This window comes from Ambystoma mexicanum, chromosome 7p, assembly GCF_040938575.1.
Source record: "Ambystoma mexicanum isolate Mex_15411 chromosome 7p, UKY_AmexF1_1, whole genome shotgun sequence".
NCBI lineage: Eukaryota > Metazoa > Chordata > Amphibia > Caudata > Ambystomatidae > Ambystoma > Ambystoma mexicanum.
In genome coordinates, this window is record NC_090939.1 from 642,428,783 (window position 1) to 642,445,330 (window position 16,548).

General features: G+C 44.2%; 1 protein-coding gene across 1 annotated transcript in view; it reads left to right on the forward strand.

Annotated features, from left to right (window-relative positions):
• LOC138526213 (ATP-binding cassette sub-family C member 5-like) overlaps positions 1–16,548 on the forward strand; it is a 2,857,657-nt gene that overhangs the window by 615,812 nt on the left and 2,225,297 nt on the right. Inside the window, exon 6 of the mRNA XM_069636680.1 lies at positions 8,708–8,855. Coding sequence (XP_069492781.1) covers positions 8,708–8,855 — 148 coding nt within the window. The remainder of the gene's footprint in view (positions 1–8,707; positions 8,856–16,548) is intronic.

A 16,548-nucleotide genomic window follows, 5' to 3' on the forward strand; every position in this document is an offset into this window, starting at 1 on the left:
CTGCCTGCACATGCTTCTCTGTAAATGCCTGCGAGCATAGCAGATCTTGTTGTTTATTGTTCCCTCACAGTGCGTGACTCATGCTCGTTACCTCTCATTACCAGCACATATGTTTTGTAAATGCCTGCGAGCATAGCACATCTTGTTGTTTGCTGTTTCCTCACAGTGCGTGACTCATGCTTGTTACCTCTCATTGCCAGCACATATGTTTTGTAAATTGCCCGCTAGCATAGCACATTTTGCTGTTTGTCGTTCCCCCTCATTGCGGTACTTATGCTTGTTTGGTATGTACCCGATTTTGTTGGTGTTGTTCGGCCTAAACGTTCCTTAAGCCTTATTGTTGCCACTACATGTTAGGTCGAGGGACTACACGATAGCCCACCTATTCCACTATACGAGTCACCACGTGTCAATTACACTGAGCTGTTGTAGCTCTAATCAAACTAAGGGCGGAGGCATAGCCTTCAAATTCAAGAGCTCACTTGAACTTAGAACCTTCTCCTCCCCTCGGATTACGTCAGCTGAACTACTCTCCATTAAATTACCCATCTCTGCTAACCAAACTGCCACTGTGCATCTCATCTATAGCCCTCCAGGTCCCATATCCTCGTTCATTGAAGACACATCTTCTCTCCTAGCCAATAATACCAAGCCAAACTCACAAATCCTTCTACTCAGCGACATGAATTTAGGTTACCATGATGTGAATGACACCAAATCCCTTGGCCTTGCCAATACACTAACTGATTTCGGCCATACCCAACACATCAGATTGCCTACCCACACTAAGGGTCACATCCTGGACTGGATTGCGGACTTGAACTGCTCGCTCAACATGATTTCTGTGACCCCTTGCCCCTGGTCAGATCATCACAATATAATCTTCACTATAAACTCCAGTCCACCCATTGCCAAACCTAACCTCGCACCACCCATCCACACAGGTAACAAGAAGGATATCACAATAGAGAAACTTCTCCCACTTATCCTCCCTTTGCTGGACACAGTTACAACCACCTGTTCGGACCCCACAGTCTTAGTGGATACCTATAATCATGCTATGGCGGAAGACCTTAACACTATTGCGCCACTCAAGCTACGCAAACAAAAACCTCGCCTCCACCTTAATACCTGGTGCACCCCTCATTTACGTGACCTGCGCAAAGAAAAAAGAAAAGCAGAGGCACATTGGAAAAACTTACCATCCTTAATTAACAAAACAACCTACCCACTGCCTCTTCCACTTACAAAGAAGCCATATTTGCAGCTAAAAAAGAGGTGTACAACAAACGGATAATACAAGCTCAATCTAATACAAAGGAACTCTTCAAGATCCTCAAGGAACTAGAGTCTCCAGTAGCCCCCCATTGACACATGTACCCCAGACACTGCCTGGTGTACCAACATCCAAAAAGCACTCCTAGATAAAATTGCTCTTCTACAAACCAAAATCAATGCCAAAAGAAACCATCTATCGGATGCGCCTGGATACCCCCAGTCGTACAACATTTCTACGCCTAAACACTCCTTTAAGCCATTCAGCTTCACACCTTTCTCTATCGAGGAGGTTGAAACTATTATTAAGAAGCCCAAGCCTTCCAATTGCCAAGCGGACTCCTGCCGCGCCCCATCATAAAGGAGGCTGCACATGATCTAGCACCCTTCATCACCTCATTCATAAATGCCTCCGTTAAATCCGGCACTGTACCTAATAACCTCAAATATGCGTGGGTTATACCACTTATCAAAAAACCCACTCTCGACCCGAGCAACCCTTCAAATTACAGGCCCATCACCACGGTACCCTACCTACTTAAAATCCTGGACCGAGCGGCCTATCTTAAAATCCAGGGCTACCTCGAAAAAAACTATTTACTAGGTCTCAGACAATCCGGCTTCCGACCCAGACATGGGACAGAGACAGCATTGATCGACTTAAAAACACAAATTGAGGATCTGAGCAGTCCATTCTGCTTCTCCTTGATCTTTCAGCGGCTTTTGATTTGGTCGATCATCAAATCTTGTGCCATCACCTTAAGTTAGCGGCCCACTTTTCTGATGCTGCTACATCCTGGATCAGTTCCTTCTTGTCAAACAGAACCATGGGGTCTTTTCACCTCTAGCAGCAGCAGATCCAGCACACGTGCCCTGTGGAGTCCCACAAGGATCTTGCGTACCACCCACATTATACAATGTGTCTACTAAACTGCTCTTTGATATACTTGACTATCTGGGGGTCTCCTACACCAACTATGCGGATGACACCCAGATACTCATCCCCATCACTGGCGACTATGTAACTGATTTCAAAGCACTCAATGCAGTCTATACTGTCATCCAGGTGTGGATGGCTCATCATGGGCTCTGCCTTAATGATGAAAAGACAGAACTACTCATGCTAAGCTCCCCCATCAAACTCACCAAACTTGACCCCGATTACAAATCCTTTATTATTGATAGAAACATCATCAAAGTATCCAACGTCACAAAAACGCTTGGCTTCTACTTAGACTCTACACTCAGCATCATCCTATACTTGCAAACTCATTACCGCTTGCAGACCTTTCTTGACAACCGGCAACTGCACGATTCTTGCCAGAACTCTCATCTTATCCAAAATTGACTACTGCAATGCCCTCTACTTAGGGACGAGCCAGAGAAACCTGGACAAACTTCAGGTAACTCAGAACAATCCCATCAGTGCCGCACTTAACATACCTAGGGGATCACACATCTCTGACACAAGACCTAACCTTCATTGGTTATCTGTTGCATCTCGCATATCTCTCAAAACACCTGTGCTAACACACAAGGCCCAGAACAACCTGGCACCTGCCTACCTCTCCTCCCGCTTCCAGCGTCATACTGCCACCAGACCCCTGAGGTCTGCCCAAGTACACACACTGTCCATCTCTCATTACAAACTACAGACAGCCGGAGGATCCAGTTTCCTAGTCCTCGCGACTTAACTATGGAACTCCCTTCCTAACAAGCTCAGACTAGAAGCTTCTGTTCACTCCTTCAAAAACAGAACCAAACTTTGGTTGCATGATCTTGATACAATCGGTCACACCGCCCCTAACCTCTCGGGATGCCCGTGGGATGATGTAACCTGCCTACACCAAATGTATGCTGCACACCAAATTCTCAGTACCTTCTTGTAATGATTTTCCCCACATTGCTTTGCAATTCTGTAACCTTTATCTCATCTTTGTATTTTTGTCTGTTTCTGTACCATTATGTCACACTTTCATCAAATGGAAAGTAGCTTTGATTGCCTGCAACCTTGTGTAACCTGTGTAACCATTCCCTTCAAATTATGTGCCCAGATGCCTGTCGGCAAGGTGCGCACTACACAAACAAAATACAAATACAAATGAGAGTGTCGTTCAGCATGAGCCACGCTCGATTGTATTAAGGAGGTACATCTTCCCCACCAAATTTTATACTTACCCACAATTTACAGGCAGCAACAGTCCAGCTAGATATAAGTGACTGGAGACTTAGTTCCAGTCTTATCGCCTCAACTGTTGTCGAACCAGGTAGACCCAACAGCGATCTCAAGATTTTATCCTCCAGTTTTGGGAACAAATTGATTGCCCTCCACGGGAAGATATCTAAGGCATATAGGATCCTGGAGACAATTGCAGTTTTATAGGCATTCAATTTTGCCTCCAGTGATCATCCACCCCACTTATCAATCATTTTCTTAAGTACCAGCCACCTGGGCCAGACTGTAGGCTTTACCGAGTCATACAAGTTAATTTATTTGCCCCCAATTTCCAGTTAAATTTATTTCCCGCCTGTGCCCATTTTCCAAACACCATTAATTTTGTTTTTCGTATGTTTATCCTTAGGCCGTTCTCCACGTAGGTTAGTAACACATTCAGGGAGCCTTGTAATCCTATTGGTGTTCTATCCAGGATAACAATGTTGTCTGCGTACCCGACAGTGTTTACTACTTCGTGACCATATTGGGGTGGGTGGTTGTGAGCAGCCAGCAGAGCCCTGTCCAGATCGGACATGTACACATTGTACACTAATGGTGTCAAAATGCAGCTTTGCTTCAAACCCACATTTGTCTCGATGGGCTGCGTTAGGGCACCATCCTGGGATAACCGAACCTGCACCGTTGTCTTGTGGACTAGTTGTCTAATGAAAGAGAAGTGAAGGATCAATGCCCCAACCGTTCAGCTTATCCTACAGTTTTTATCAAATAACTATCAAAAGCTGAGCTGAAATCAACAAAGCAGACATATAGCAAGGTTTCATTGTACCTATAAGCATCTGAGATAAGGTTCATAAGGACCCATAAAGCGTGCTTTGTTCTAAAGCCCTTTCTGAAGTCAAAGTGGTGCTTATCGAAAAGGTAGTTTTCATCCGGCCACTGAGTGAGCATGTCGAGTAGGATGCTTGCAATATTTTTTGAGCTGCAATCCAGCATGGCCAGTAGCCTATAGCATCCTGGATCTGTCCTGAGTCCCTGTTTATATACTGTGATTACGAATAAATCACACCATGAGCTCGGGATAGTTCCTGTTTGGCAAATACGGGAGAATAACATTTTCAGAATCTTAGCCCAAATGATGGGGTCTTGCTTTAGTATGATCTTAGAGAGCCCATCTGGGCCTGTAGCCCTAGAATGCTTGGCTTCTTAATTAGCTCCCCAAGATCTGCAGCCTGCACTTGGTACCAAACAGTTGTGCCCACCATCGGGCAATCCTTAAGTCTGGGCATGCTGGCTTTCTTTACACGAGCAGCCCAATCCTCAGCGGCAACGGGACTGACTTCTATAGCCAGTTGTCCGCCTCTGATTGTGCGAATCATGAACCAAAATCTCTTTGAATCATGTGTTGGAACGATCCTGTTGATATAGTTCCATTTTGCAGGGATATTTCCATAGCGATATTCACCAAGCCACCGCCTATATGCCTGCTTAATGGCAGACAATCTACTCTTAATGTTCACTGTGGAAATGTTTTCGACACCTCTTTGGTTTTCGGCACTCCATATTAGTTAAGCGCTTTTTGTCTGCAATAACAGCATCATAGGGAACCCAAGGTTTATGTTCCTTTAATTTAACTGTCCAGTTCCTATTGTTGCACGCCCTGATCGTGGTTACCATAAATTTTAGATCCCATGTGTACTTCATGAGTAGCACATCCCCGTTATTTCCACAGCTTTTTATTTCCTCATTCAAGTTGTTTATATTCAGGTGCGACAAACAGAGACGATTTCCCGGTAAATTCACAGTAGGGTTTGATTTCAATTTCTTCCTAGGCTTGCCCTCAGATATTATTAGTGTAATTCTGAGTGTAACATGGTCACTCATCGGCACCGCTTTGGTCTGTACAGCAGGGCCCAAGTCACTAATAACTCCATTCACGAATATAAAATTGATCAAAGAAGAGGAGATGCCATTTTTCCATGTGTGTTTTGTCCCCGTTGCCACCATGGGGAGCCGGATTAAATCAAACTCAGCCAGAATGGTAGTCCAATCTGTGTCGTGCGCCATGCTGGAGTGGCCCTTCTCTCATCAGTATGAGTAGGCAAACCCTGCCAGCAGGTTTTGTTAAAGTCCCCTTCCCCTGCCAACAGGACACCACCCCTTTTGTTATCTCCCAACCTTGAGTGGAGCTTATCGTGGACGACCTCAATTAGTTCACAAGTTGAATTTCCCCCTGGAGTGAGTATCATATAGGCCCAGCACAAGGGCATCTATGGGGATACATGGAAAACCGACCAGGACTGTTGCCAGTAGGTTTTCATGTTCCCTAGTTCCCTGGTACTGTCTGAGCATATACTCATGTTTTGTCCCTATGCATAGACCACCTTTGCTGCGCCCCTTAAGTACGGGTGGGGATAGCTGAAAAATTGTACAAAACTCCTTCATGTGAAAAGGGGTCGTCAGCCACGTTTCCTACAAAACAAATTGATTGGACATTTGCAATTCTTAACTACCTGCAGGATTTACCAGAAAGGAACGGCGACCACGTGTGTTCCAGGATAGCATTGAAAAAGAGACCACTTGGTCGACCATAGGTCATCATTCCTCATTTTGGGCTTTCAGCCATCTATCCTGTATTCTGGCAGTATTTACATAGTTTTCGTTCTCAGACAGAGTACAAGCACTGTGAAACCCATTAGTGGCATAATACATATGCACACTTTCACTCCTACGTAATACCCTCTTGTCCATCCAAGAGTTCACAGACTCAAATATAAAAACGATTTGAATGTATGTTTGTACAGATCGAATTTCATTTTATATTATTTTTTGTTTGTATAATGTGATTTAAATTTGTGAAAAGTTCAATTGAACTGAAACACAATAAATCATTTTACATTTTTTTTTAAAGAAATGTCACTTTACTGTGTCTTGACACCCTTTCCTAGTTTGTTCACTAAATGATAGTCGGTAGCAGATGCATACCTCAGAAGACAAGGACTCCACATGTTCCCATTGCAGTTGATGCACGCTCCAACTCATTAGGAATTGTTTAGAGATCTACAAATGACATGTGATTTAGCCTTGTTGCTGAGCCTATCAGTGTATAGGAGGACATTGATTCCTTTGAAGAGGATCCAGTTGATTAGAACAATTTCAAACGCATTATTAATGTCAACATTTCTCCAAAAGAGATATTTTAAGCAAGCACTTTATTTTCAAAATATGCAAATTCCATATAAATTCATGTCTGAATGGATGTTCATGCTTTGTAGTTCTTTCAACCACACAACCCTCATTGGTAATGGCCTATCCATTTTTGGGGTAGACAGTTTAAAGGAATCTTACTCCACATATGCTGGGGCTTAAGTCGTTTCTACTGGTTTAAATGTTCAAGCATGTCACACGAACATATGGGCCTCCATTCAAATGTCTCTACTTTGATTGATTCTGAAGATTTCTCAAGTTAAATGCCTCCATGTTAGAAGCGCTACGGCAGCAGATTCACAAAGTGAACCTGATTGCACGATCTGGTGAAGGGCATGAACAACTCTCTTACCTATAACTACAGAGATCTGGGGTTATCTCTGTGTTCTCATACCTTTTTCGTTTCCAGATTGACGGTAATTTACCATACAAATGTTTTGAATCAGAAAAATATGCAATGCATGGGGGCCTTGGGGTGTATTTAAGGGCTTTAATATGTGAAGGGGTAAGGGACTTGTAGAAGTATGGGGTTAGTCTAAAAGCTGTGCCCTTGCTTACTTTTAAAGTATGGCATGCAGTTTCTATAATGAATGTACTTCACTTTGGCTCTGCTATTTTCTGTCTGCCCTGCTACTGTGCATTTTCCAAGCTAAAACATGGTACATGCCGATACTGAGTTTTCAGCTGTAAGCAATTGGACTATAATGGCCTCCCCCTCGCGGCCAACTGCACAACTAGAGGAGTTGGTAGTTAGCGGTTCACAGTTGCTGGAAGTAGTCGGTTTGGTCCATTGGTAAGTCATTTTTGCTGCCTACCGGTTTCTCCTATTTTCACCTATGAAGAAGCAGGTGACTAGTTATGCCACACAAAGTAAAGTTTCGGAGGCAACGTCTGATACTGGGAAAAAGGGCCTCTTACGGCGAACCCTTGTGCATGCATGTCTGCTCTGGGCTCTTGCCCAAACATTCGATCCCCTTCGACATGTGAATCGGTAGCGGGCAAGCAGTCTGCAAGCAAGATCACGTCATACTTTTCATTAGTGCCTGCAAATGTGGGAAACATGCAAGACGCCAAGCATTACGTATTATGAAGTCTCTTGTCAAACTTAATGATCACCAGCAGGAGTACGCTTGCAGAGCCCTGCCGCCCATTGATAATAACTAATTGCTAAATCTCTGATACAGTTTACAAAGAGAAGCTACAGAGGAAGAGGGCTTGCGGCAGATGACAGTAGTCAACCTTCCAACCCTCTAATATAATAGGTGGCAGACTTTCATAATCCCTTAGGTTACAGAATCTGGTTGAGCACGCTTGCTTCACTTTTAACTCTTCCTACATGCCGACCCAAATGGTCAACATGACAGAGGTACATTCTTTGCTGAAAGCCTTATATTATCCCTATCCGGGAAAGTCTATAAAGAATTAAAAAAAACAGCACAATCCTGCTAAATGCCATTGATATGGCGACCATGGCCCAAAACGTTTACTCCTCCACAGACGTTGAAATCAAGATCAGGATGTGGAAGCAATTACCAGTATGCCAGACCTTCAGATGGAAACGAAGGCAAGTAAGGTAGTGAATGATGAATGATGAACAACATCAGAGGGAATCAGACTTTGGCCAAAATGGCGTGTTTACTGCTTCCCCGCCCCGTAATCTGGAGGGTCACAGGGAACCAATTGGCCTATTTGACGACTTAGTAGCGTCCTCGCTACTGAGGGAACGTAGAAGACAGTGGAAGAAGAAGGTGAAGGGGGGGCGTCCACTCAAAAGGGGAATGTCTAGGAAGCCTTCCTATAAAAAACATTCAGACCTGAGATCCTTCTGCAACATCAGCAAAATCATTTGTACTTTACTTAAATACATTGTACGTACCTCTTGGGTTTGGCTCAACACCAGAAATACTGAAAGTTACAAAAGAAGTTTGTTTTTCTGAACTACATGAATACACTATTCTTTGCATCATTTTTTATTTTAGAAAAGCCTTAACCTACTGTTTTAAATCATTTATCAGACATGTAACCTTAATGTCTTATTTTCACTATTTACAGATGCTGGCATCAAAACTCACTGCACATTTTCGGAGGAAATGCATAGAAGTAACTGACAGAAGAGTGCGTATCATGAATGAAATTCTGAATTGCATCAGATTCATCAAGATGTATGCGTGGGAAAAACCTTTTTCTCAGAAGGTTCAAGGTTTGTTAGATCACAACTTGCTTTTTTGCAGTAAAAATGTTACTGTTGACGATGAAGAAATAATTCTCCATTTGTAGAGAGTAGTGCACCACAATGAATCTTGGAAGATGTTGTTTCTAGCTGCAATGTCCCAGCTTCAAAGTATTAAGAAGGTTAAACGTTTTAAAAATACAGTTTTAAGCCTTTCAAAAACTCTAAAAAGTACATTATGGATAAAGGCATCTGAAGGGTAAGAGCCACAACTTCCCAGCCCTATTCTGGCGCACTCCAGCACCTCTATGCTAGCCACAACCATGGTTCCTGACAGCTTGCTAAAGCATATGACTGAGCTGGGCTGGGAAACCGGAGAGGGAATGAAGAATAGTTACAAGAAGCACTTCTTGAATACTTCAGTGGGAGCGTATGGACTGTTGTTTATAGTGGCTATGCCAATTGGAATTTTATAAGTGAAGAAATAATATTAAACTGGTCTTTTAGCACAATTAATTGCTTAGAGGCAGAATTGCCCTCCTCCATCCCGTGTCTGATTGGAGGTTGCTTTTTTATGTTGGTTGGGGAATCTTTGGATATGACAATTGCAGCACTGTAGCTTTCACATTCTTAATCTGTCTTCCTGGTGTCTGGTAACAGGAAGGTAGAAAGGGGTACATTCCATTTTCAGGCCTTCTCGTAGGCCAGGGCTGGGCATCTAATGATGTGCAGTATCAGGCATTAAGATATATAGGGCCTCATTACGACCCTGGCGGTACGGGGTTAACGGCGCCGTAAAAGGTGCCAGCGCCGTTTACCCCGTACCGCCTCATTACGAGGTCCCCTCGCGGGACCCAGGAAGTAATGCCTGGTCAAACCAGGCGTGCTTACCGGGTCCCGCGAGGGGAAGAGGGAGCAAACAACGGGCCAACTCGTAATGGCCCGTTGTTTGCTCCCTCTCCCATTCCCATTCAGCCCTATGGGGGCTGAAATGGGAATGGGGAAGGACCGGGTCCGGGTCCTTCGAGGGAGGAATTACCGGGCCTTCCGAACTCGGAATGGTCCGGTAATTCGTCATTCTGTGGACCCGGACGCGATTTCGGTGGCATGGCTACCGCCGAGGTCGTAATGAGGCCCATATTCTGACAGCCAGGGGTAACTTTAAAAGTGCCACATATTTTCCCTCAGGAAATGTGATTTATGGCTGCATGGTAAACAGCATGACGGCTTCTGTCTGTAAGGTTGGAATGTGCAGTTTCCACTTGTGGGTCTGTCCGTTTCTCAGCACACTGTATCTCAGGAAATTTAGTTTCGGGCACATGGTCTCCAGTATGACACCAGCAGGAAGTCTGGAAAGTAAATAACGTGAATGTAGGTTTTCCAGCAGCTTACGAAGTGTATATTGGAAGAGGTAATGTTTGGCCTGATGTAATCTGGCATAACTGCATCCAGACAGTGGATAATGTTGCTTTTGCTTTCAGGTGTTTCGTTACAAAATCACAGTGCATTTCGGGAGATGTGTTTTTTATCTTGCTCATTGTAAATTGCATAGAATACGTATTAATTGAAGACACCCCTAACGTATATTTATTTATATATTTAAATGTATAAAATGCTTTCGCCTGAGCACTGTACATAATTCCCAAACAATTGTAAAAAAGATGCATGATCAAAAAATGGGCCCCCACAACATGGTGTTAAATTCTCAGTGATGGGAGAGAGAAGACAATGGGCCTCATTACAAGTGAGGCGGTAAGGGGTTAACAGCGCTGGTAAAGGTGCCGGCGCCGTTAACCGGTCCCCGTACCACCTCATTACGAGGTCCCCTCGCGGGACCCGCTCTGGACATCTGGTCAGACCAGACGTCCTTTGCGGGTCCCGCGAGGGGACCAGCATGCTAACAAAGGGCCCGTCATTAATGGGCCCTTTGTTAGCATGCTCCCCATTCCCATTAAGCCCTATGGGGGCTCAAATGGGAATGGGGATGGTCTGGGTCCGGGTTCCCTGAATGGGGAAATACTGGGCCCTCCAAAGTCGGAATGGCCCGGTATTTCCCCATTCAGGGACCACGGACCCGAGTTTGGAGGCAGCCATGCCCTTATTAAGGGTATGGCTGCCTCCAAACTCGTAATGAGGCCCAATGTGTTTTAAGGGCTTCTTAGAAATAAGTGAGATTAGGGCCATAACGTAAAGAGAAGGGGAGAGCATGCCATGGCCTAGTGGCGAAAAGGGAAATGGCACGGAAATCGGAATTAGCACAGTGAGGGTGAGGAACAGTTAATAAGAAAATTGATGAAGAATGACAAGCGTGAGCAGAAAGGTACACATAAACAAGAGAGAAGAGAGGTGTTGAGCAAGGCCATCAACACATTTAAAGACAATACACATGTGAACAGTTGACAGCATAACACATGCTTTGCTTCAGTGAGCAGTGAATAGTGAACCTGCCACCTTTTGATTCAGCTAGGCAACTCCCCATGACCCTACCTCTAAGTGCACCAGTGTCCCATTGGTTGAGGACCGGGCATGGCTTAGGATGAGTGCTGGCAGGGCCAAGGAGGAGCTTGATCACACAGAGTGGGCAGCAGTAAACTCTCATCCATTTGAGAAGCCACTCCGTGGCTCTCTAATCTTGTCACCATACTACACGGACTACTTCTTGGAAGGAGACCCTCAGAATCACCAGTGAACATTTATACACGAGCTGCTGGCATCATGGGATTGGTTTTGGGCCCTCCAGAGATGTTGTTTTAATTCATGGCTATTCCTAACTTGCTTTTTCTTTGCGCTGCAAACCTCATTATTTCCCCACATATCTCCACTTCAAAACTATTCCACGATGTGTAGACTGAACACCAACACCTCATTTTCTTTGAAGAAAGCCCTAATCTCTTTCTCAAGCCACACTCCAAATTTCTCATCTTTGAGTGAGAGTGCATTCAGCGTCCACGTGCTCTTTTGGCTATCATATTGCCCCACATCTAGATGCAGAAACATGATCAGAAATGGCTATTTGCCCTATGCTTGTTCCCACTACTCTGTCAACCACATCCCAGGTGCCCCAAAAAATCATCTCTGCACCAATACAAATGGTTGTCAAATTGTAGGATTAACAAAAGTAAGCCAAACCCAAGAGGACAGCTAGTCCTTTTATTGACTACTTTATTGTAGATATATCTAGCTGAAACTTGACATATGATTTTGAAGTGTTTCCCTGTTGGAAAGTGATTGTGACCATTTGATTTTAGCTGTTAATTTTCAGTTGCCTCTGAGTAGTAGACAATCTTGCTCAGGGGAATTAGAAACTATTGTTAACGACATTTGCAAACCATTATTGTGGCCCCAATGTGATCGAGAATGTGTGATGTTGAAATGTATTATAAATGCCTTGCCTTGTCTTGGAGTGTGTTTGAATCCCCTTACTGACTCCAGCATGATGCTAAATGAATGGGGCCTCATAATGAGGATTGCAGGTGATGCTTTTGTGAGACCTAAAAGAAAGCTAAGGTATGATAATAAACGGCTAGGCTGGTTTGGAAATGAGTGTAGGTCTGCTAAGCAGTCACTCCTCATAACCTTGAAGCGCATGACTAGGTGCAGCAGGAAGATTACAGCCTCTAGGCAAATATATAAAAATGCAATTATCAAGGGGAAAGCTGAATGGGCTGCAAAGAAATGGAAGGACCTGGAAATGGCTGCTGTCTCTGGTGATTCCAAATTATATTGGAGAATGATTGCTGTGGGTTTAAACGACAATTGCCGCAAAGAGAGAGGAGGAACCCTGGTGATTTTGGCAATGAGTTGGTTTGAACATTACTAAAGTCTATATAATCCCAGCAATCATTCATCCACTGCGGTATTAAGGTACCCCCCCCCCCCCCCAAGTGTAATAAATGGCACAGCTCATATCCCTGATAATGCACTTAAACACTCACCTAACAGGAAAGCTGCTATCCAGACTTGGTCCCAATAGAATTTTTCAAGTATGAACGGACAATTGGATACCATTATTTACAAGGGTATGTAACATTATCTCACAGAACAAGACCCTCCTACGTAATTGGAACCAGGCTATTGTTCTGCCGATCTTTAAGAAGGGGAACACTGCAGACCCAACCTGTTATCGTCCCATCTCCCTGATTGATACAACAGCTAAATGGTTTGGCCGGATACTCCACAGGAAAATCATGGACTGCGCAGAGGAGAATGCCATTTTATCAGATATCCAATATGGTTTCTGCAAAGGAATGGGGACGGCTTATGCATTGGGACCACAAAAAGTAAAACAAGAATCATACTGGCTGAAGCATATGAAGGCTAGTAAATGTGCCTGAATAAATGGCTCTATTTTGCTCTATGGGAACGGCATGGGGGGGCTCCCAGTTGATCACGCCTTACATATTTACAAAGTCTGTACCAGTGGCGACGTACAGAGCAGCAGTCTGTGGGCGCCAGGTGCCATTGTCTATTCAAAGGAAAGAAAATCAGTTCCTTAGAAGTATTATTGGGTGAATCAGGGCTTCCCCAGTTTTATACTACATCAAGAATGTAGCATGATGTAGGTTTTAGAACTTATTCAGCTTCAACTGCTGTTGTACTGGCTGCATCTATGGGGTAACCCAGCTCTGTCACTGACAAGGTTATTAATTCAGGACATTCTGGACTCATAAGTACAACATAAATTGAAATGGCTAGATTATATGCATGTAACTCTTAACCAGCTTGGTCTGGTAGATTATTTCCATGGTAAATCAGGTGGGGGTGGGGGTGAGGTCACAGAAACTCTGACCAAGGTATATTTAAAATCAAAACAAATCGAAAGAGAGGCTTGTGAATCTCATAAAAAAGCACTGCAGGATAAATGAACGAAAGGTTTGAACAGCTGCCTGTAATCGGCATGATGTGGATGATTTGTTATATTTTCTGTTGTCCTTCATATACGAAACTGCAGCGCAAATATCTGTCCATTGTTTAGAGAACGTGGGTTAAGAAGTGCACGTACAGCTTTTAACCTGATTTTATCCCCTGCAAGTGTCATCTAGAGAGGCTCAGCTTCACCTCACTGATGATGCCCAACAAGGGTGAAACACGTATATGGGGGTTGCTGATGGTACTCTTGTTCAGAGAGGAATTGCCATAGCATGTCGGTGCTGGACTGCCCTTGTGGGCGGGACAAAGACTGATATGCACATGGATATTTCCCATCTGTGAAGGTACAGTGAGCAAAAAGCAATGGCTGCGAACTCTCAATGTGGTTAATAACCACCGAACAGGTTATCATGCCTTGTTCTTTCGAGAGAGGGGCGCCTGCTACCTTTTTTGTATTTTTGAAAGGAACTTGGGGTTGGTCACCCTAGGTTACCTGGGGGCAACCAGACGTGGACTCCCTGCTCACTGGGCTTAGAGAGGCTCATCTTCACCTCACTGATGATGCCCAACAAGGCTGAAACACGTGTATGGGGTTGCTGATGGTACTCTTGTTCAGAGAGGAATTGCCATAGCATTTCGGTGCTGGACTGCCCTTGTGGGCGGGACAAAGACTGATATGCAAATGGATATTTCCCATCTGTGAAGGTACAGTGAGCAAAAAGCAATGGCTGCGAACTCTCAATGTGGTTAATAACCACTGAACAGGTTATCATGCCTTGTTCTTTCGAGAGAGGGGCGCCTGCTACCTTTTTTGTATTTTTGAAAGGAACTTGGGGTTGGTTACCCTAGGTTACCTGGGGGCAACCAGACGTGGACTCCCTGCTCACTGTGCTTAGAGAGGCTCAGCTTCACCTCACTGATGATGCCCAACAAGGCTGAAACACGTGTATGGGGTTGCTGATGGTACTCTTGTTCAGAGAGGAATTGCCATAGCATTTCGGTGCTGGACTGCCCTTGTGGGCGGGACAAAGACTGATATGCAAATGGTTATTTCCCATCTGTGAAGGTACAGTGAGCAAAAAGCAATGGCTGCGAACTCTCAATGTGGTTAATAACCACTGAACAGGTTATCATGCCTTGTTCTTTCGAGAGAGGGGCGCCTGCTACCTTTTTTGTATAAGTGTCATCTATGCACAAAAAATGTATATTTATGTTGTGTGTATGCTCGAAATTAGAGCGTTTTTATTGTAGCATATGTAACTTCATTGTGGTATTTTGTAGCTATTGCATTGAGACATATTATACTTGTGTTGCTCTGGTTTTAATGTACTTTTCTGGGCACTGCCGAAATTAATTTTTATCTTTCTACAGAGTCCTCTCGCAGATTCCTCAGCCTAGAGTTACAGAACACACCTGAAGTCAAGCGATAAGGAGAAAGATATGATGATTGCTACCATTTCTCTGCCATGCTCAAAAGAGAAAGAAAACCAAGGATGTTAATACTAGTAACGGTCACATATCCCACAACTCCTCCCACCCCTCTCTGAGCCCTGCAATACCTAGAATTATTGAACAGATACACCTGAACCTATGTAGCACAGAGTAAAATGACCACAGGTCAACGTTGCCCACCAGAACAGTCAATGGCTCATGGATGACAAAAATGAGAAGAGTTTGAATGGTTGTCACAACAAGGGATAAAGCAGATGCAGTTCATAAACTCATGCCAGAAGTCAGTTGCCTGTAGAGGTAGTCCATATGCTAAACAAAAGGGCAGTCTGAGCCAGAGTTCGGGATGAGGCTCAAATTGAAGACACCAATATGCTGAGAAGATTAACAAGGGTTCAGGTTCAAGCACCACATCAACGGATAAGACCAGTTGAGAAGCGTGGATCTTGTCTGACTTCTGTATTTTATTTCCTGATCTGGGCATCTGAACCTGCATGTGATGTCAGAACCCAGGTTAGTGTTCCTCTGCATCCTGAAGAGTGACAGCCTCAGAAATGCAGTCTTCTGCCTACGGGTAACCTCACGAATAAGCCACAGAGGTTTTCAGTAAGGAATATAATGGGCAGGCAACAAAGTCTTGCTGAACGCAGGAGTAAAATGTTTAGTCTCCTTCTTTCGGTGAACTTCCTCACAGAGGTTGGCCGAATCACCTGCTTCAATCATGGTGAGCAATCTCTCTCACACTGTATTACTGCATGCTTGAGAACTCACACACCAAATCATCTCCTACCAGGAGTTTTCCCGCCCCAGGCTGTAAAATCTGAGGGTGCAGGTGCCTCAGAGAAATTATTATAGAAGGCATTAAGGGCATAGGTCTTACCCAGGATGAAACATTTTTTTTTTGGGTGACCTAATCCAGAACCTATCACCCCTACAATCACAATCTTTCCCACCTCATGCCACACATTTCTGTCAAACAATGTGTGACCACAGGTCAACGTTGCCCACCAGAACAGTCAATGGCTCATGGATGACAAAAATGGGAAGAGTTTGAATGGTTGTCACAACAAGGGATAAAGCAGATGCAGTTCATAAACTCATGCCAGAAGTCAGTTGCCTGTAGAGGTAGTCCATATGCTAAACAAAAGGGCAGTCTGAGCCAGAGTTCCCCTACTTCTACTAGAATTGTAGACAGACTGCTCCAGGGCAAATTTCTAGAATTGTAGACAGACTGCTCCAGGGCAAATTTCTTGTTCAAAATGTTAGTTGTATCCTCCTCCAGTAGGTGTGTTTACCTGGCAAAACACCCCATCAGCTCAACAACTGCAAAGATATATGAGTACCTTGTGTTATTTGTTCAGATTCTTTAGGTGTCATAATCCGCCGAACCCGCCCATTTTGGACT